This window comes from Zootoca vivipara, chromosome 9 (assembly GCF_965207765.1).
Source record: "Zootoca vivipara chromosome 9, rZooViv2.hap1.1, whole genome shotgun sequence".
Taxonomy (NCBI): Eukaryota; Metazoa; Chordata; class Lepidosauria; order Squamata; family Lacertidae; genus Zootoca; species Zootoca vivipara.
The window spans coordinates 22,147,566-22,167,921 of record NC_142592.1 but is presented as its reverse complement, the minus strand read 5'-3'; the positions used below and the strand labels follow the sequence as shown (position 1 = coordinate 22,167,921).

Sequence of the window (20,356 nt, the reverse complement as noted above, 5' to 3'; positions counted from 1 at the left end):
AAGGTGAATTTGAGATCCCAGGCAGAGACTTACAGGTTGACATGAGAATGTATAGTTGGGCTGATTCCCTAGTCACAGATTCAGGCACAGTACATGAACAGAAGCTGTAAGGCTCAGGTGTGGGAAAGACACCACATTACCCTATACAGCAACTTTACTTTGGTCCAATGGATTTTTCTACAATATATGATGCTATGAATCACTTAACAACAACAACCCTGTATTTAAGAAATTCTCTGAACAATATTCCAACATTTCATTCATATTAAACTTTTGGGGTGCGAGTGGGGTGACTTATCATCATTGGAAGTTGAGCTTGCAAAAATCTGCACGGTACATGTGACAGACAAATCTTCGAGCGACTTTTTTTTTTTTTTGCAAATGTTACAGACCTATTTGAAAGCAGTACTACCACCAGCCTGATTTTATTTTAGTAATAATAAGTGCCAAAGGGTATGCGTGCCTGCTTTAACAGCAGCGGCGGGGCTTACACTCATCTTTGGATTCTGATGAGCAAAAAACTGCTTTCATTCAAAAGTGGAGATGATAAACCTCTCAATACAAAAACATATTTTGAAACATTGTTTAATGCTATCCTCTCTGGAAGAGGATAAGCTTATGTTCTCATCTTTAAAGTGAATAATAAATAGACCATGACCCCATTTTTAGAAGTTATTAAATTATGCAACTATTTTATGTATTTGATCAACACAATTCCAAAATTTGCTGAGACACAACATATCAGCACTTATCATGGAGTATAGCAGCATAATGCTTCAAGCCATGATAGGGGAGGCAATGGACTCTCATATTACATGCAGATGTTCTGGCATAGAGGTGTCAATGGAACGAAAGAGGGCATGAATTCCAACAACTTCTTTCCTTCACATAACAGATAATTCATCTAATAAAATTATTCAGGAACAATAATTTCCTTTTTTGGGGTGGGGGGGAAGGCTTGTATACCTGTATACAGGTATACATATAATAAATACTAAACTCACAGTCTGTACTGGAGAGAAGACCAAAGCATAATATGTGAATTATGGATTTTGCCCTAAAGACCTAAAAGGCAGCATATTTCACACTAAGTTAGGAAGAACTTCCTGACAGTAAGAGCTGTTCGGCAGTGGAATTTGCTACCAAGGAGTGTGGTGGAGTCTCCTTCTTTGGAGGTCTTTAAGCAGCTTGACAGGCATATGTCAAGAATGCTTTGATGGTGTTTCCTGCTTGGCAGGGGGTTGGACTGGATGGCCCTTGTGGTCTCTTCCAACTCTATGATTCTATGATTCTAAGTTAATGTGTAATGAAAAAAATGAGTATTATTTCTGTTCGGGAATCAAGTACTGCTACTAGTCCCATATAGTTTCATCCTTTCTCCAAAGCTGAACAACACCGAATGTGCAGAAAATGTTTGCATACGGTCCTCAGCAGGATTTCCTACCCAGGGTCAAGGATTAGAGATCTATCTTTAGCATATAGTGATGTGAACATTTTGACCTTCATTTAAACCTCTTGGCATCTCTGATTCAGCCACTTGCCCCCGAGTTCTCCGTCCTGTCCAATAACATTTCACATATCTAGGTTGCAACCCTAATCACATTTATCTGATAGTAAACTCAATTGAATTCAATAGGACTTACTTCTGAGCTTACAGAGTTAGGAATGTAGCCTAAATACCAGAACTAGTTTTATCCTCTATAAGGTATGTGGTGTGTGTGTGTGTTATGTTAATATGTCTGTACTTCAGGCTGTGGCATTGTTGTTAAAATGTCATGCATGCCATAGAACAACAGAACAGAACAACATAAGGCAAACCAAAAGAGAGAATTTCCTGCCCCCAAAGCGCTTACAGTAATAACAATACAACTATTTTCTTGTAAACCATTCTGTTGCATTTTTATTGGTGTTGTATTTCTGTTTTAATTGATTCATTTTATTGGGAACTGCCTTCAGTAGCATAAGTCACAGCTCATTTGCTTGCACCATCTTGTTTACTAAACAGATTTGTGTCTGTTTTCTTGCTGTGACACATTTGTACTTTGGATGACGGAGAACAATCTCTTAGATCGGAGTTTCTCAAACAGTGTCAGAACAGCACTCCATAAGATATATTCTCTCTCATTCTCTGTATTGGTTGGTAACTAAAATCATGTGAGTGTGACAAGTTCCTCAAGTTTTAACAATCATGAAAAAGATGGTTGTCTCATTGGCTCTCATTACTATCAGCCAATATATTGAGAGAGAGAAAAGGAAAAAAGTGACTTCTCTTTGTTCAGTTCAGGGCTTGCCAATGTGGCAGCCACAGGTGCACATGTACCTGCAGAAGACTTCCCTGGGACCTAAATGGTTCCCTGCCCCAACCCCTCCTCTGCTGAAATTTAGGCTTGAAATAAGCATTCTATTGTAGCGAACAGGGTTGTGGCTACAGTGTATGTGTTGCCTATGAACAGCCTCCCCAAGCTAGAAGTTTAAAGGGTGCACTCTCCAGACCTACACTCCTTGCACCCGGGCTAAAAACACAAACAATGAGAAATACTAAGGAACCTAACCACCACCAGAAGAATTACAGGTAACCTCACTACTGCCCCATTCTACCTGCTCATCTATGTAATCCATGTTAAAAAGGTAAACATTTCTTACATCCAAAGTTTAGAGATGCTTCCCGGCTCCTTATAGTTCCATGTACATTGTATGCTAGGCAAACGTACGTTCCTTCATCCCTTGATTTCTCAGGATTGTTGATTTCCAGGTTACCTCCCACCATACTGTGGTGCTCTTTTGCTGTTTTAATATCAATATCCCAGTTGTTACGTTGCCACCTGTTGAGAGAGATGGTATTTTATCACTAAAAGTAACAATATAATAACCTGCGCTTTTCTATCAGCACACAAAAAATCATTCCAGATGGACAAATGTTTTTCTTCCTTCTCAGAACTTGTGTCAGTAGTGATTACGGAACCCTTTCAGCCTGTGGCAGCCCCAGTTTTCAGTTAGCCCATGATAACTTTCAGCAGCTGTAACAGCGGGTGGCTGCTGTGTAGGTTTCTGCCAGCATGGGTGAATATAAGATGCTGAATTTAGTATGGTTATGGTCTTGATGCTATTGAAACTATATTAAAACCAAGATTCTTTGTCATTGGCATGTACACAACCAGCTTACTCTGTGGCTCAAAGGCAGCAAAAGGCTAAATTAAAATTGTGTCTCTCAGATGCTTAAACACTCATGCTTGACCTGGTATTTTGTAGTGCCTTGTGTGCTCCCTCTTGTACAGCTGTGTGTGAGAAATATATGTACTGTAAATAGTTCACTATGACCACCAGAGGGAGTGCCCACTCTTTTTCACATCCAATATCTCTAGCACAGCAAGTAAATTAGGGGCGAGGAATCTGTGACCCTCCATCAGGCCAAGATGAGACTTGTAGAGTCTCTCAGGGAAGGCTCTGAATGAATTTTAAGTTTTCTCTCTCACACGCGATGCAGAGGAAGATACTTTTGAAAAATAAATAAAATGCACACAACAGCTGCATTTGTATTGGACAAGCTGGAACAAGCCCCAGCAACGTATTGTGTTCAAGCAATCCCCTCTCCTTCCAGGTAGTTGAGAAGAGGACTTTGCCTGAGTTTAGCTTCACATTAATAGAATCCCAGCTTGTTGTTATGCTTGAAGCAGAGACCCTGGTTTAAAACAAAACTCTGGTAACTTTAAAACATGGGCTGTGCGAATTTGACCTGTTCAATTAACCAAAGCCTGTTTGAATCTAGGGTCCCTGGTTCAAATGTAACAACAACACAGTGATCTTCAAAAGTGAAACTAAATGCTGCTGAAGTCCTCCTCCTGGCTGTTCAGAAGGAGAGGAGAGTGTGTGAGACTGTTTGAACTTATTCCAGCTCACCCAGGTAGAGCTAAATTGTGGTTTAGCACTGCGTGTGAATATAGCTATTGGCTTGTGCAGAAAATTAGAAATGGGGGAGGCGAACTCTTACAGGAATAAGCACAATCTTACCTTTCTAAGGAATCCTGGTGGAAGAAACTTTTGAGCATAAATTACTAAATTGCTCTATGAACATATGACTGTAATACTCCGTCATGCTTTTTTAAATTTCATTATTGTAGTTATTATGCAACAGAATGTTAAAAAATCTCACTTAATATCCCTTTCTATCCCTCACAGTCTAGCCTTGTAGGGGGCTATGCCTGATGGGACTTGTAGTCCAAAGTATCTGTAGGGAACCAGGCTGGTGAAGACTGATCTAGCCACTAAAATCAGGCCAAATACAAATACCGTAGCTGCATCACTCAAGATTTTGATACATCTCCTGGAACTAACATAAGCCCATTCTGATCAAACTGACATTCAATTGTGAGGTAGGGCTAAACTGAGTAGTGCATTTCAATTTTGAATAAGTTTTACACCTGTGGATGATGATGAACTACCGTAATCAGAGAGCAATGAGATAAACAGGTTATGGGTTTAAAACTGCTCTTCACATATAGACTGATGCACACTAACAGCATTTCCCATAGGCAAAGTACTTTATCGACTTTTCTCATTCATCTCCACACTTACTCTGTGATTGCTATTACTCCTATGAGGAACTTAATGATTCTGAATTGTCCAAAGCTACCAAGGTCACCCACTGCTCCAGACCAAAATTTCCAAGATGGAAGTGATTACCAACTCCTATACATTAGTACAAGTTAAGACTTCAACATATGTTACTTGTAAGTGGGAGCGGGGACTCCTCTGGCTCTGCAGTTCATTGAAACTCTTCCTTCTGGAGATTCTTCTGGGTAGACTGTATCAATGGGCTGTTCTTCAAAAATTGGCCCATACCCCTTTTGCTCATCTGAAAACATATGACAAGTCAATTACAGTATAACCACCCCTTGAAAATATTTATTTACTGCATATTGAGAATGCAGAGTTAAAATGACAAATGACAAACCATTTTAGTAAGTCTGCATAGTAAGCACAACATCAACAGTTTAAATGCTACAGCTTCCTCTTTCACTACTATAGTATGTCTTGTCCATATACCTACCATCAGGAGAAAAAAACCCTGTGAACTAGTTGCAATTCCCCTTAAGGCCATTGGCTCTCTGTGGACACGGTCAACAATCCTGCCAACTGGTGTGAAAGCTAGTGGAAGTGTTTGTGGCTTGTGCATCTGTCTGTTTGGAAGATACAGACAGATGGAATCTCCTCTGCAGTCCAGCAAATAGCCACCAGATGGTGATGACATCTGATGTCCTCTGGCTTGGGCCATTATATTCAGCAAAGGTTAGCTTCATTAGCCGTCTGCTTAGTCACCCGCCACATGTTGCAACTAAACTGTCATTTGATTTTTCTGGTACCCTGCTTTTCAGGATAGCAGGGTCTACTCAGAACTCAGTCCTGAAACCCACGTTTAAAATTAGAGCACAATGAATGAATGAGTAAAAACACAACAAAAGAACATGTGCAAATGGCCTTGCTTCACTTTCAGATAACCTCACCTTCACATAATGAAGGTTCTACCCATTTGAAGGTCCAAAACAGCATCTTGAATTGACCCTGAAAGCGAATTTGCTAGTCCCTGAAGTTCCACTACCACTCCTGGGACTCTCTCCCAGTTTACAGTCTGGCTGCCAAAGTGCCACACTTTGAATCAGCTGCAATTTTCAGCTGTTTTCAGGGGCAGCCCCCGGTACAACATACTACAGGAATCCAGCCTGGACATTACTGGAGCACCGATAATGTGATTCTGCAGTTTTGTAACTCTGTATGTATGTGAAGATTGCTGTGCTTTGCCACTGAAATGGTTCTTCTTCAACATCAGCAAAAATGTAGAAATTTTTAAAAAGATTACTCTTGTGCTGGGTAATTTAGCTTAACTTGACTCTCTGCAATTGAGGGCCTTGAGGATTCAACTATCAATAGTATTTCCAGCTTCCTGCTTAGAAAAGGAGGCTTTTTTAAAAAACATATTCTAGTTTTGCTTTACAAAATGTAGCTGGGTTACAATTTACCGTAATTATGAGAGGTTCTTGTGGGGAAAGAAGGAGTTCTTGAAACAAAACAAAACAAAACAACAACAACAACAACAACAACAACAACAACAACAAACACTGTCAGCTGCTTTTTAACCATGCAAGAAAAAAGAATCGAGGACCTGAATCTTTTCCCAAGTTGGCATAAAAACATCTGGGGGTGGGTTTTGGAGGATAAGTAGTAGAATTTTTTTTTTAAAAAAAAGCTCACTCATCTGGACTTATGCAAACAGAATCATGAAACTACATATAATATATAGTTCTGTCCTTTCTCAGCTAGCACATCTCTATCTGGGCTGTACCCCAGTAGGTGACAGCTCACATTATTGACCGGTCCTCAAAATATATTTCTGGTAGAGCAGAAACTCAGTTAATCCAGTCTATACCTGTACATCAGGCATCCCCAAACTTCGGCCCTCCAGATGTTTTGGCCTACAATTCCCATCATCCCTGACCACTGGTCCTGTTAGCTAGGGATCATGGGAGTTGTAGGCCAAAACATCTGGAGGGCCGCAGTTTGGAGATGCCTGCTGTAGATAGATGATTGATAGATAGATGATAGAAAGATGATAGATGATAGATAGATAGATAGATAGATGATAGATAGATAGATAACCTTGTGACCTTGTTTCCTCCCCAGTGCAATGCACTTTTGTGTGGTTAGTACCACAGAAACACTGCTGTTATGCCTGTGAGTTCATTCAGCTTACATGTACATGCAATGTAAGCTGTGAAAATAAATTCTAGCACAATCTTCACCTCACTACCTTTAAGGGCAAACTATAATAAACTTCCTAGGAACTGCCCTGATCAACACAAGCTCAAAAAAGTGATTATTTCCTGCTCTATTTTCTGTTTCTTACCCAGCAGCTGGATTTTCTCCCTCTGCAGTGCCTTGTGCATGTATAGCAAGCAGGGCAATGCTCACTGGATTTGGCCATTTTCTGGCTGCTTTTTTTGCACTACTTCTAGCAGTGATTAGGCATGTATCTTTGGGGAAGAAATACTGGTAACTGGGCAAAGAGGAGTCCATTCTCTAACAGTTCCGCTTTGGCTGAAAAAGGATCTAGCTATTTGTTGTTGTTGGCATCTGTCTGCCACAGGAAACAATGACATGTGCCTCTGGGGGTGAGGTCAAACTGCTGAAGAATCACAGCATTGCCCCACAAACATCAGTCTGCCCACAGCCAGCCAAGCCAGCCCCCACCTGCCTGCCTTCATCCTTACTATCAATTTCCTCCTCTTTAGTCTCAGTGCTGCCCTTGTAGAAGTCAGCTTGGAGGCAGGGGAGAAGAAAACCAGGTTTGCCTGTTACTGGCTATGATTCCACTTACTGTTTGGGCCTCATGTGTTCCGCCCCAACAGTCCCAATGGGTGCCATAACTTTGTTATGATTGGTGGATTGCATTCTACTTATGTATTTAGGGAATTTGTTAGCAGCATATAAAAGAGAGGCAGGGAACTTCTTTGGGCATTCTAAAACGGCAGGTGCACCGTATTTTTCCACGTATAAGGTTTCCCTCCTAAAAAATAATGTAAAAAATTAGGGGGCATCTTATACACGGATACACCTCCCCCCATTTTCTTAAATCTGAGTCCCCCAAAATAGGGGTTATCTTATACATGGGGACATCTTATAGAGGGGAAAATACAGTACTATTTCAAGCAAATGGTGGGAGCATCACATTTTGTGTATGGTTTTGTTTTAGTACTAATAAGGGTTCACACCAGATTTTTGTACTGAGAAGCTTCTAAGCCTTTAAAAAAGCGTGAGTACCATTATATAAAAGACATATTATATATATATATATATATATATATATATATATATATATATATATATATATATTGTTACAAATAATTCCCATAGCTGTGATCACAGTATAGCATTTAAATCATTTGGTTACTCATTTCTCCTTATTTTTTCCTACTCCTTTCCTTCACAATAATATATCTATCAGAGAATGTGAAGCTGGTTGGTAACTAATAGCTTTGTACCCCAGACAGCACTTCCTGGGCTGCATAAAGAGGATCTTTCAACTGAATCTCGCCTCCCTTTGGACACTACAGGCCAGTGATTAAGAAGATGTTTTCACTTGAAATGAGGCAGCACTTAAATTAGGTCACCTTAATTGAATGAATACAAATGATGTTCTGAGAAACCATTTCCATTTTTTTTAAAAAAAAATATATTTTCACCCGCTGTTTATTTATATTAGCCACTGCACTGAAATCAATTTGTTTCAGTAATTTTATGTTATGAGACCAATTATATCCAACATTATAAGAGTAAATGCACCACTCAGGAGGCTTACAACAGATACGCATCTTATTTTCATAAAGACAGTACCCAACAATTAATTGGGGGGGGGAGAGAGAGAGAGAGAGAGCCAGAGTCACTGGTTTTAAAAACATCGTTGTGGACTTCATAAAACAAAAAAGCAGCCAGGTCTCCAATAAGAGTGAAAAGCAGTGAGATAAGAGGTTGCTTGCACTTCACAGGACAAAGTATTCCACAATTTGAGTGCAGCCACTGAGATGGCCCTCCATCTCTCATCTCATTCAACTTATTTTTATTTATTTAGATTTTTTTTAGAAACTTCTCTGAGGAGTGTGCATAATGAAATCAATAAGATGACACATGCTTCAGCCCCAGGTGGGACACAGAGGAGAGGACCTCACATGCTGATCTGATGCTTATGGGAGGATGTAATCCCCTATGATAACTTTGCCCTAAGCTGTCTGGGGCTTTGAAGCAACCAGTGCAGCTGTCACAGCCGAAAACAAAATGGAAAATTGACAGATTTTAAGGTTTCAAAAAGATCAGCAGGAGAGGCCCTGTTGGTGGTGCTGCCACTGGCAGCGGTGGAGGAAGGCTCTCGGGCACCTGGGGCAGTGTGCCCAGGGGCGGGGCAAACCACCCATAGTGGCAGGGTGAGGGGAGGTGCCCATGGGGCGGAACAGAGCATGCAGCATCCTGTGTCGTTCCTATGTGTGCTGTGGCATGCCCCGTCCCTATGGGTGCTGTGCGTCCCATGCTGTGCTGTCCTGTGCAATCCCTAGGGACGAGATGGGGCACACAGCGCCCACAGGGATGGGGTGCGCAGTGGGGCCTCAGCTGCCCTACGGCTTCGGGGGAGGCAGTGGGCAGATAGCGCAGAGCCTGCGGGTGCTGAGACGCATAGCTCATGTGTGTTGCAGGCCCCGTGGTGACTAGTGCCGCCCACCATTTTGTCAACCCCCCCTCAGGGTGACACCCAGGGCGGCCCACACGCCATGCACCCCCACTTCACACGCACCTGGCCACTAGTGTAGGCCCTTCTCAGTGATGGGTCCCCATTTGTGAAATGCTCTACCTGGTGTAGTGTCTCTGGAAGAACTTTAAAACATTTCTGTTTACCGGGGCATTTGGTGGCTAAAAGATACTGTCCCTGGCAACCTTAAACTACTTAGAAGTAAGGTTAGGGAACCAGGATGCCCACCTCCAAACTCTCAATGGTTGCTCAGTTTTTGCAAAAACTGATGTCAATTAGAATTTAAGCATATCCTAGGTGTTGTTTCTAAAAGAACCAAACACCTGCCTTTGGCATACTTACAGGAATGAAAGAGAATATTCCAGTGTTTGGGAATATGGTTACAATTTAACAGACAGCATTATTTGTTATCCTTTAACTTTGGGAAGAACTATATTTGCTTTCAGAGGCTTTCAGGATTTTCATGCGTTGACAAAATATAACACATACCCCCAAAATAAGCTGTAGTGGTGGGAGCAGGTCTGGATGGCACCATGGAAGAGGAAGGTGCCTGTCAGCTCCTGGAACCAGATGCTGCTGCCCCTCCAAAACGCCCAGCAGCGTGAGCCACATGGAGCCCTGACCAAGCGGGAGCCAGCAAGAGCTGCAGCGCGTGGCACGCCGAGCCAGCGGGACCCAGCAGCATGCCCCGCTGAAGCGCCGACAAAGCGCCCAGCAGCGCCACACCGAGCACCCCAAGCCAGCGGGACCCAGCAGTGCTCTGTAGCACTTTGAATCCTCCAATACAGCAGCATTGGTAGGATACAATGGACATATATAATCACATAGTCTTTATATTTAAAGGCAATAATGTTTCATTCTTGCAAGCTGTGAATGTCGCCACATGTCATGTGCTTTGCGACAAAAATAGATAAAGATTACAACCTCCATTTTACAATATGTATTTCCAAAGCAGTTGCCTTAGAAAAACTCCACACAGAATATATATTTGAAATATCAGTTCATGTTCTTTTCATAAAGCAGATATTGCTCTATTCCAAGGGAGGGCAGAAGATAGATTTGGATCTATTGGTAAGAGATTTGAAGTATATCAACAGGATTTCTGACTCTCAGTCGTTTAATAATAGCAGGAGCAAAATGACTCCAATCATACTGCATACCTGTCAACTGACCTGTTTTAAGCAGGGCATCCTGGAATCACAGAAGCGAATCCTGGTTTCTGTTTGAATTTGAGAGCATGAGAGTTCTGGTTGAAGCTCCTCCTCCACCCTGCTCCTTAGTCCTTCTGTGCTGGACTAAGCTAACCCAAGTTAATACAGGTATGAAGAACTGGATCTAGCCATAAATGACAGATTGTTATCTTCCCATACCCCTTATGGACCATATTTGACATGTGGGCAGAGCCACACACCTGCCAATCACCTGACATCACAATGATATCAGGTGGCCTTTTTGGTTTTTTTGCTGTGCAGGAGTCTTCAGAAGCCCCTTTCAAATCACAGGACAAGATGGAACTTTGGCAACTGTCAATCTCCAGAAGCAGCTTTCAAAGCACTATCTTACTTAGTGCTTTTCTTAAGGCTTTGTAGCCATCCCCAATTAGCAGTGTGGCAGCATATGCAAAAAAAACATTTTGCCTGTGCCTTGTATTAATACCTCCTCCACATATTGCATTATATATGACATCAGGTAGCATGTACTGTAGAATTCTGTCTTCTTGAGTCAGGCTGACACACATGTTACTTCTTTCAGAGGACTGAGTAAATACTCAGGGCAGAATTCAACTAAGTTGTGTTCATGGAATGAGATTCTGTTTAATGCTCCCTGGCAATTTTGGAACATAGACTATCACTATTGTAACTATTTTTCTTGTTTCTGTAATTTCTATTTCTAGTTTCATTGGCTATCTCTTAATTTCTGTTCTATTATTATTGCAAGCCACTTTGAGAACCATTATAGCTGAAGAGCAGCATGCAAATATTTTAAGTAAAGCAACTACGTACACCACACCAATTTATGTGGATTGTCTGGTACTTTGGTGGTGCATAAGCCTAGGGCTATTTATTCAAGAATATACTTTCATGCTGCGCCTAGCAGGTTCCTCTTGTGGCAGGAGGGGACTTGTGGGGAGGCAGCATGAAGGAGGAGGAGGAATAAGTTAATATTATAAGGATAAGATTTGGAATTGAAGTAGAAAACCGCCACAATTAATTAGAGAAGTTAGGAAAACCAGGAAGAAGAGATTTGAGGAAGTCACAATTATAATGTGAAGAAAATAAGAATTGGAAATTTTTTAATTTTTATTTGTTTTCTTTTTTGGTGTTGTTTTTCTTTTTTTTATAGGTATTGTGTATATGTTTTGTTGAAGGCTTGTGTTAAAGGAGCAGCTGAGGGGAAACCAATCCCCAGAGCCCCTCCATCCCTGTCCTTTCGGTGGCGGGGAGGGGATGAGGGGGGAGGGGGAGGGGGGTCAAACCCAGCCTTACAATGGACCCCTCTGATTCTCAATGCCCACGGGTACTACTGGTGGCAGAAGTGGACTTGTGGGGGGAGGGAAATTGGAGGGACAGAGCATGTATTGTGTGTTTTGTTTCTATAAAAAAAATCAATAAAATTATTATAAAAAAAGAATATACTTTCATACTCTTTTTATTCCTTAGTCTTGTTTTCAACTTACCTCTTACAAAGACTTTACTTCCATGGATGTCACGTACTGCAAGCAAAGTTGAAAGAGACAATTATTTCCCCAAAAGGGTTTATGAAGCTTTCTTCATGAGAACTATTATTACATTAAAAATGCCAAGAATGGTCTGCAGGAATGCAATGGTTACAGTGTGATTTGGCAGTCAGTTCTATACTGACTATTACTCAAATGCTAGAACCTTCCAAGGAACTATCTGTGCATTTTCAGACATTTCTAGAGCTAGGCAATTATTGTTTTTAAATTTAGAAAGGGATTCCGTGGGTGCAGATCAGGGCCAGCCCAGGACATTTTGGCACCTGAGGCGAACCACAAAATGGTGCCCCCTCCCTGCCAGGGAAGAAGGGGTGAGTGAAGATCTACACCAGGAACAAGAGGGGAATAAAGATCTACATTGGGAATGCTGCCCCTGTGGATCTCACTTGCCTCACCTTGCCTCATGTGTGGGCCAGGTGCAGATATAAAAGGTGGCCAGCTCTGTTAATGAGATCTTGACCACCAGCACATACAGTAATTTCTCTCTCTCTTGCGTCCCTCTGGCGGTTCAGGGCCATGCACATGCATCAATCTCTGCAGAAGCAAACCAAGAAATTCCTGCTTGCAATGTCACTCACCAGGAGTTCCTGCAGCACTCGCGCACCTCAGGCCTATTTTCAATGAAAGAAGAGTAAATGCTGATTAACTTAAAATCAAATACTGTCTTTCTTTATTATTATTTTTTAAAGGGGGGAGGGATAGAGTTATCTGACTGCTTTACTTTTCTCTTGCAATGGGGCAAGAGGGAGAAGGGATGGGAAGCATGAGAAAGAGACATGGTTTCTCCATGGCCTGCAAAAGCAGCAGTCAGTCCCACTGTTTTCAATAGCGCTAACTGTGCTAGTACTACCGTGTTTCTCCTAAAATAAGACACTGTCTTATATTTATTTTACTCGGGGGGTGTCTTTTTTAAAAAATTACCGCTCTGTGCGGCGCTGCTGGGCGCTTTGTCGGCGCTTCAGCTGGGTTCTGCTGGCTCGGGGCTCCACGTGCAGCGCTGAGCCCCAACCCGGCAGGATCCAGCAAGAGCCGCAGCGCGTGCAGCGCCGAGCCCGCGGGACCCAGCAGCGTGCCTTGCTGAAGCACCGACAAGGCGCCCAGCAGCGCCGCGCAGAGCGCCCCGAGCCGCAGCAGGAGGAGGATTCCTGAAGAAGTATCTGAAGAAGTGTGCATGCACACGAAAGCTCATACCAAAATAAAAACTTAGTTGGTCTTTAAGGTGCTACTGAAGGAATTTTTTCAAGGTCAAGTTTATCTTTGTTTCCTCCCCAGTTATAACAAAGAGCCTTGTAGCATTTTAATAATGAATGCCTCTGCTACAATATGTGCTTCGTTTTAGACTTCATTTCAGAAACAGTAGTGGGCTCAAGTGCATGAAAACATAATGCCATAATAAATCTGTTAGTCTTTGAGGAGCTACATATCTTTTTGATGTTTTTGCTGCAGCAGACCAGCACAGCTACTCCTTTAGAAGTTGTTTTTGCCTTTGTGTATTTTGCAGAATTTGTTTATTCATAGAGTGGTTGTACTCAAAAAAGCTTTACTCAGAAGAAAACCCATTGTGATGAATGAACATGGCTAAGTTAGGACCATTAAAACATAATTGAATACAACCCATAATAAATAAGCATTATTGATTAGGCATTATTGCCTAATCCAAACAAAACAAAAATCACTATGAACTCCTCATTTTATTAAAGGCATATACTATTCCCCCCCCCCCCCCGGTTTGGCTTCCAAACCAAATAAAACCAGGGATGAAATAGGAAAAAGCTGGGTTCTAATTAAGGCCACTTGGATTTTAGTACTTAATAGAAACAGAAAGACAGATGACACAAATTACGAAAGTGAAATGAAAATTAAATAACTTGCCAAGTGAAAATAATTAAAGTTGTGTTTTGATCTAGCTTCGTAGCTCAGATTCTAATGGCATTACTCATTTACTGGTTAACTGATTAAATGCAGGGGTCATCTTACCTGCCAGGCAGAAAATGGAACAGATTGCAGCAAAATGACTGGTCAAGGGCTGCAGCTTCATCTTCACAAGTATGTTTATTCTCAAGGAAGCTGACCTTCAAATCATGGGAAATAGCTGATCATAAAAAAGAATAGAGAAGAATAAATTCCATTGCAGTAAAGACTTCTAAGATATGCTTATCTAGCCATAACCCAACATTTGGGGGCGACTTTGGAGCTAATGGATAAAAATGTTGTTAAATCTCGGAAATGGATAATTCTGGCATCACATTACCATTATATAAACAGAATTTTTAAAAAAACCCAGAACAGTATGATGCTGGTCAGTTGTTGATCTTTCAGAAAGGGCACGTGAGACGGCAGCTTTCTTTTTCCTCTTGTACTTCACAGAACAATAAGGTGCTATTACAGTTATTTGAACTGGCCAAAAAAATCTTCCCTGTGATTATGTTAACCTAGTATGTTACTATTAATTCTACATCTGCTTAAAAAACATTTGCACAATGATAACTTGAATATAAATTGTTACAAAAGAAACCACCTGATATAGTTGAGGTACCAGAGTAGCTCAATGGGGGGAACAAATTTTAATTAACTTATGAACACATATTAGATGCTACAACCTACTCACCTCACTGTAACTTACAAAGGAGGCGGGCTAATGACATTAGCATGACACTGCAACTTTGGAACAGAGTCCTGGTTCTTACTTTTATCTAATCAGGTTGCATTCTGAAAGTCTGTCCCAATGTCTATCAAAGGGATTCTTAACCAGAAGCAAAATATTGCCAAAATTAGGGAGCAAAGGCAGTTAATGTGGAGCGGGAAATACATGGATGTGTTCACACTCTTAGTAAGGGAGTCAGGGAAGAAGGATAAAGACAAGGAAGAGGGTAAACAACAAGGAAAGATTAGATAGGAGTGACAGAACTTTGGCTAATTGGCTCCTAAGTTTCTCCACTATAGAAATGCAGCAGCAGTTGGAGAGGTACTGGATGCTCCTGAAATATTGGGTAGGTCTGCACACAGCACCCTTTGATCCGACCCATAGCTCCAATCCAAGAGCCCCCAATCAGGGTGACCACCCTGGGCCAACCTGGCGATCCCCCATCCAAATCTGGTCCCAAATTTGGATGGGATTGGTATCTGATGAAGTGTGCATGCACACGAAAGCTCATACCAAAATAAAAACTTCGTTGGTCTTTAAGGTGCTACTGAAGGAATTTTTTTATTTTGGTCCCAAATTAGTTCAGGGTAGGGCTAATGTTTAATAAAGTTTTTTTTTTTTATGTTAGAAAAGGGACAAGTGGGAAGAAACCAGAGCAATCAGGTCAAGGTATGAGAAAAGAGTTCCAGTCAAGTTAAAGGAGAAGTACTTTTAAGTACTGGCTCCCACTTGAGCAAGGAGAATGCAGTCCATTTCATTGATAGGTTTAAGTTTGGGTTCTGGATCACTTACTAGGGTCCTCACCACCTACTTATTTCAAGCAGTCTTAAGTTAATTGGGGGCATGGAATGGCTAGTGAGGGGAAAAAATAGAAAGGAAGTGGTTGATGGCTGGGTGACAGGACCTTTTGAAGATCCTTCAATGGCATCAAAGGCGCTGATGGAGTTTAGATTTATTCATCACCTTTCATACCTACAGATGATTTGGTAAGTATTGCTATCTGATGTGAAAGTGAGCTTTGCTCTGTTTCATATACTTCCCTTGACAGAACCATATGTGCAGTGTGGTGGAAGATGTCATGTAAAATTTGTTTTTTTCAAATCAGCCTTTGAACTTTCACCTCCTATTCTATCAAAGGTAAGTTCTGTATTGACAGGGAACGGTCCTGTTTGATTTCTTGTGCTGCCTTCCTAGAGTAGGTGGACTAGGCTGGCTAATGTCATTCATTATTTGGACACTTTTTGCATCCCAGGGCTACAGGTTTTGAGCACTGAGACCTGCTCAGGAACAAATCTGCAGTACTGGCTGATAATTTGGGGTTTCCTTTGGCAGAGTGTGAAACAAATGAAAATCCATCCAGGCCAATGAAAGCCAAGTGGTTGACCAAGGACCCATTCATGATGCACCTCACAGGAGAAGGATAATGTGAAATAAATCCATGTATGGTGTTCTGCGTTTCTTTGGAACAATGACATAATTTCAAATATCCGCTATTACAAAATACTTTTTACGAAAATTGCTTTCACAAACTCTTGCAAATAAGATTCTGAAATCCTACATCTACAGATTATTCTAAGGGTCTCAAAGCAAGGTCATAGCACAACACTTTACACACACAAAAGCCCAACACAACATTCCCCCACAAGGACAAACTCAGTAGGAGATTCCTTTTTCTAGATGGCATGTTTCCTAGCAACTCTTGAACAGGGTCCCTTTTAAAAACCCGTCACTTGCTTCTGTTGGGAATGCTTTAAAAAAATCTCTTTCATCCAATGAATAAACAATACGAATTGGACCAGAAGGCAGCTGCAAGCTAGAAGGGAAGAACAATCCAGGTCTCTAGTTCATTTGCAGTACTAGTATTTTTGTGACTTGGTTTTAAACCTTAATACATTTGTATTTCCCAGACTTCTTAGTTAATTAACCTCTTTCCTCACTTCCTTATCGTTCTCTAGCCATTCTTTTCCTGAGCTACAAGTCCTACGAAGAAAGGGGTCAGTAGATATGGAAGGACTTAGTAGCTTCTACAATGCCTACACAAAAACATGAATCTTGAGCAGCATTTCTTTTTGGAATACTTTAAAATTGCATTTTGTTTGTTTGTTTTGATGCTGCTTTGACAGAAAGAACAAAACAAAAATGCGGATTCTACAAGTCAGTTGCAAATATACTAAACTCTCTTTTTAATTGTCAAGCAGAATAATAGCTGCCAAGTTTTCCCTTTTCTCGTGAGGAAGCCTATTCAGCATAAGGGAATTTCCCTTAAAAAAGGGAGAACTTGGCAGCTATGAGCAGAATCAATTTAAAATTCCTTACCAACACTTTGTGCTCAGGTTATTCAAGTGCTTATCTAAAAAGATGTCAATATACAGAAAACTGCAAAGTTATCATTAAAACCATTAGAAAAGAGTGCTGTGTAGACTTGGGTAGCTCACCTCAGTTACCGTTGAAACTTTAAGCAAAATTCATAAGGATACAATCCACTATTAAATATCTACATCAAGAATATTGCACACAGCACTTTAAGGATAATTTTTAGGATAGACCTATGTGGCACATATAGTTTTCCTTAATTTTACTTTTTATAAGACCTCATCATCTATAATCAATAGGTTTACACGTGTCTGAAAAAAATAGACACACTTAATAGCTTCTACAGTCATGAGTGATTCGTTTATGACACTTATCAGTAATAAAAATAGGATCAGCGTCCATGTCTTTATCTTGTCTTAAGGTAGGCTATAGGAAGGATGGATAGATTGTACAGATCTATACAATCACCATGTGAATGCCCCCCCTCACACACAGAGCAGTTTGTTGTCACCTAGGTATTTGCTATTAATTTCAACTATGTAGTCGTTTATCTACAAAAGCTCACAGATGTGGAGCATATTACATATAACAATTTAACTTATTGCAATAGTTTTTATTGAATAGTGCACCAGCTCTATGGACAAAGTTAAGATGTACCAGTGTGCACAGCGTATTGTGCAAGTTGAAGAATATATCTGAGAAGTGGGGCAGTAGACACCTTATATGATACCAAGCATATGATACCTTATAGGATACCTCCTTCCTCTTTCCTTTTTACTGCACATAGAATCATAGAATCATAGAGTTGGAAGAGACCACAAGGGCCATCCAGTCCAACCCCCTGCCAAGCAGGAAACACCATCAAAGCATTCTTGACATATGGCTGTCAAGCCTCTGCTTAAAGACCTCCAAAGAAGGAGACTCCACCACACTCCTTGTCTGCAGTGTGATCACATTTGGGGTTGCTTTTTTTTTGCAAATCACTGAATCTAGAAGACCCCAATCCTAATTCATTCTTAGATATTTTTTGATTAAGAGGTTTATTTAGTTTTTTAAAAAAATACAGATCACTGTATCATAAAAATATGTATCACAGTGGCTTACAACAATATAAAAAACATAAAACCAAACAATAACACCATAAAATTTTAAAAACTGGTTAAAAGAAAATAAATAAATTAAAAACTAACATCAATAGACCATTGTGGAGAAGGTATTTTTAATTGCCCGCATAGGCCTAGTGGAATAGAAAGGTTTTCAGCAGGCATTAAAAAGTTGGCACAGAAGTTGCCCACTGAATCTCTATTGGCAGAGTGTTTCACGGGACTGGACAAATGACACTAAAAGCTTGGCTTCACGTTGTTGTCAAACGAGCCTCACCAACTTGGGTAATGACCAAAGAGGCTCCTGCAAATGATCTTCAGTTATCGAGCTGGAATATAAGGGTTCAGGGAATCCTTGAGATTTCCTGTGTCCAAATTGTTCAAGGCTTTGCAAATCAATCCAAGGACCTTGAACCTGGCTTGGTAGCAGATGGGTAGGCAATGCAGCTGTTTTAATAATGGTGTCATATGTTCTTGACAGAAGCTGCCATCAGCAATCTAGCCATCAGCTGGAACTTCTGAACCAGACTCAAGGACGGCCCCACATAAAGCACATAGCAGTAGCATAGCCAAGAGTTCTAGTTACAGGTAGGTAGCCATGTTGGTCTGCTGTAGTCGAAACAAAATAAAAAAATTCCTTCCAGTAGCACCTTAGAGACCAACTAAGTTTGTCATTGGTATGAGCTTTCGTGTGAAGTGTGCATGCACATGAAAGCTCATACCAATGACTAATTTAGTTGCTCTCTAAGGTGCTACTGGAAGGATTTTTTATTATTATTTCGTAGTCAAGAGGTTACCAGTGCATGGACTGTAGTGCTCAGGCAACCCCTGTACAGGGACGACCATAGTTGACAAAGCAGATGAAGCTGGTAAAAGGCACTCCTAGCCACAGAGGACCCTTGGGCCTCTAGTAACAAATATGCACATCTGAGTACCACCCCCGACTATGCATTTGGCCCTTCAGAGGGACTGCAATCCCATCCAAAACAGACAACTTGCCAATTTCCCAAACACAGGAATCACTGACTCAAAGAGCCCCCATGTTCCCAGAATTCAAACACAGTTTATTGGTGTTGCTCCAGTCCACCGCTGCATCCAGACATTAGTACAAAACTTTCACAGTCTCTCCTGATTCAGATGTTATGGAGAAGTAGAGCTGAGTGTCATCAGCATACTGGTGCCCCCTTGCTCCAAAATGCTTAAGAACCACACCCAACAGCTTTGTTTAGATATAAATCTGTATAATAAAATATATAAATAAACCCAACCTTGAAACGAATATGGTGTATTTGAGAGTCAGAATTCAAGCTGTGATTTGCCACCCATATAAATTGGGCTGCATATCTATCATATATCTTGAAGTCCAGTCATTTAAATATTTGCCACACATAGCTTCACAACAAGTTTTATGACCTGGATGTGTCAGTTGTCATTACCAAAAGAAAAATTCATGTAGGGCATATATTAGTGTTTTGAAAGAGTGATCTCATTCTATCAAACTTGTGTTAGTTCCATTATGATTATTTATATAATTAACACTACAATTGCAAAATAATGTAGCTCATCTTGTTGGTCTACCACTGTCTTCAAGACTTCTCACTTATATAGTTTCATTGTCATAATTGGTCCTTCAGTTCAAAGATAAACGTAAAACTGCTTATGTAAGTATATGGCCTTCCAAGTTGGTGACAATCACTATTTCTTGTCAGAGTGAATTCCATCGTTTAGCTAGTTTAACTAACTTCGGAACATTTCAGTGGAACAGCTGCAAGTAGAACTTAAACTGCACTGTGATTTCCACAGCCACCCAATTATGAGAATGAGAAGCATACTGTGAATCATATATTAAAATTACTTGACAATTCTTGAGATTTTGGGTAAATTTCAAATATTACTGTCATCAGAGTGGCTTTGGAGGTCAACACTGGCCAAAGACCCAGGAATATGAGGATGAAACTTGGTACTTCTTCATGAACAGTCAATTCTGACCTCCAAAAACCTTAAGAATTGGCAATTCATAACATTTAGCACTGTCTAACATGATTTTTTTTAAAAAAGCATGGTTTATTTATTCAACAAGCCCTACATCTTAAACTAGAGTTTAAATGTCATTTTAACTCGAATATGCAGTAGAAAACCCTGACTCTATAAAAAGACCTACACCAGGCACCCCCAAACTTTGGCCCTCCAGATGTTTTGGACTACAATTCCCATCATCCCTGATCACTGGTCCTGTTAGCTAGGGATCATGGGAGTTGTAGGCCAAAACA

General features: G+C 40.8%; 1 protein-coding gene across 7 annotated transcripts in view; it reads right to left on the bottom strand.

The window, feature by feature from the left end:
- The window catches only part of CNTN1 (contactin 1), a 145,393-nt gene that overhangs the window by 39,703 nt on the left and 85,334 nt on the right, over window positions 1-20,356 (bottom strand). For all 7 annotated transcript variants that reach the window (XM_088652425.1, XM_088652423.1, XM_088652424.1 and 4 more), the window contains 5 exons: window positions 14,004-14,118; window positions 12,605-12,637; window positions 11,967-12,002; window positions 4,726-4,852; window positions 2,644-2,822 (listed from right to left, as the gene is read on the bottom strand). In XM_088652425.1, the coding sequence (XP_088508551.1) occupies window positions 2,644-2,822; window positions 4,726-4,852; window positions 11,967-12,002; window positions 12,605-12,637; window positions 14,004-14,064 (436 nt within the window). In that variant the 5' untranslated portion in view covers window positions 14,065-14,118. The remainder of the gene's footprint in view (window positions 1-2,643; window positions 2,823-4,725; window positions 4,853-11,966; window positions 12,003-12,604; window positions 12,638-14,003; window positions 14,119-20,356) is intronic.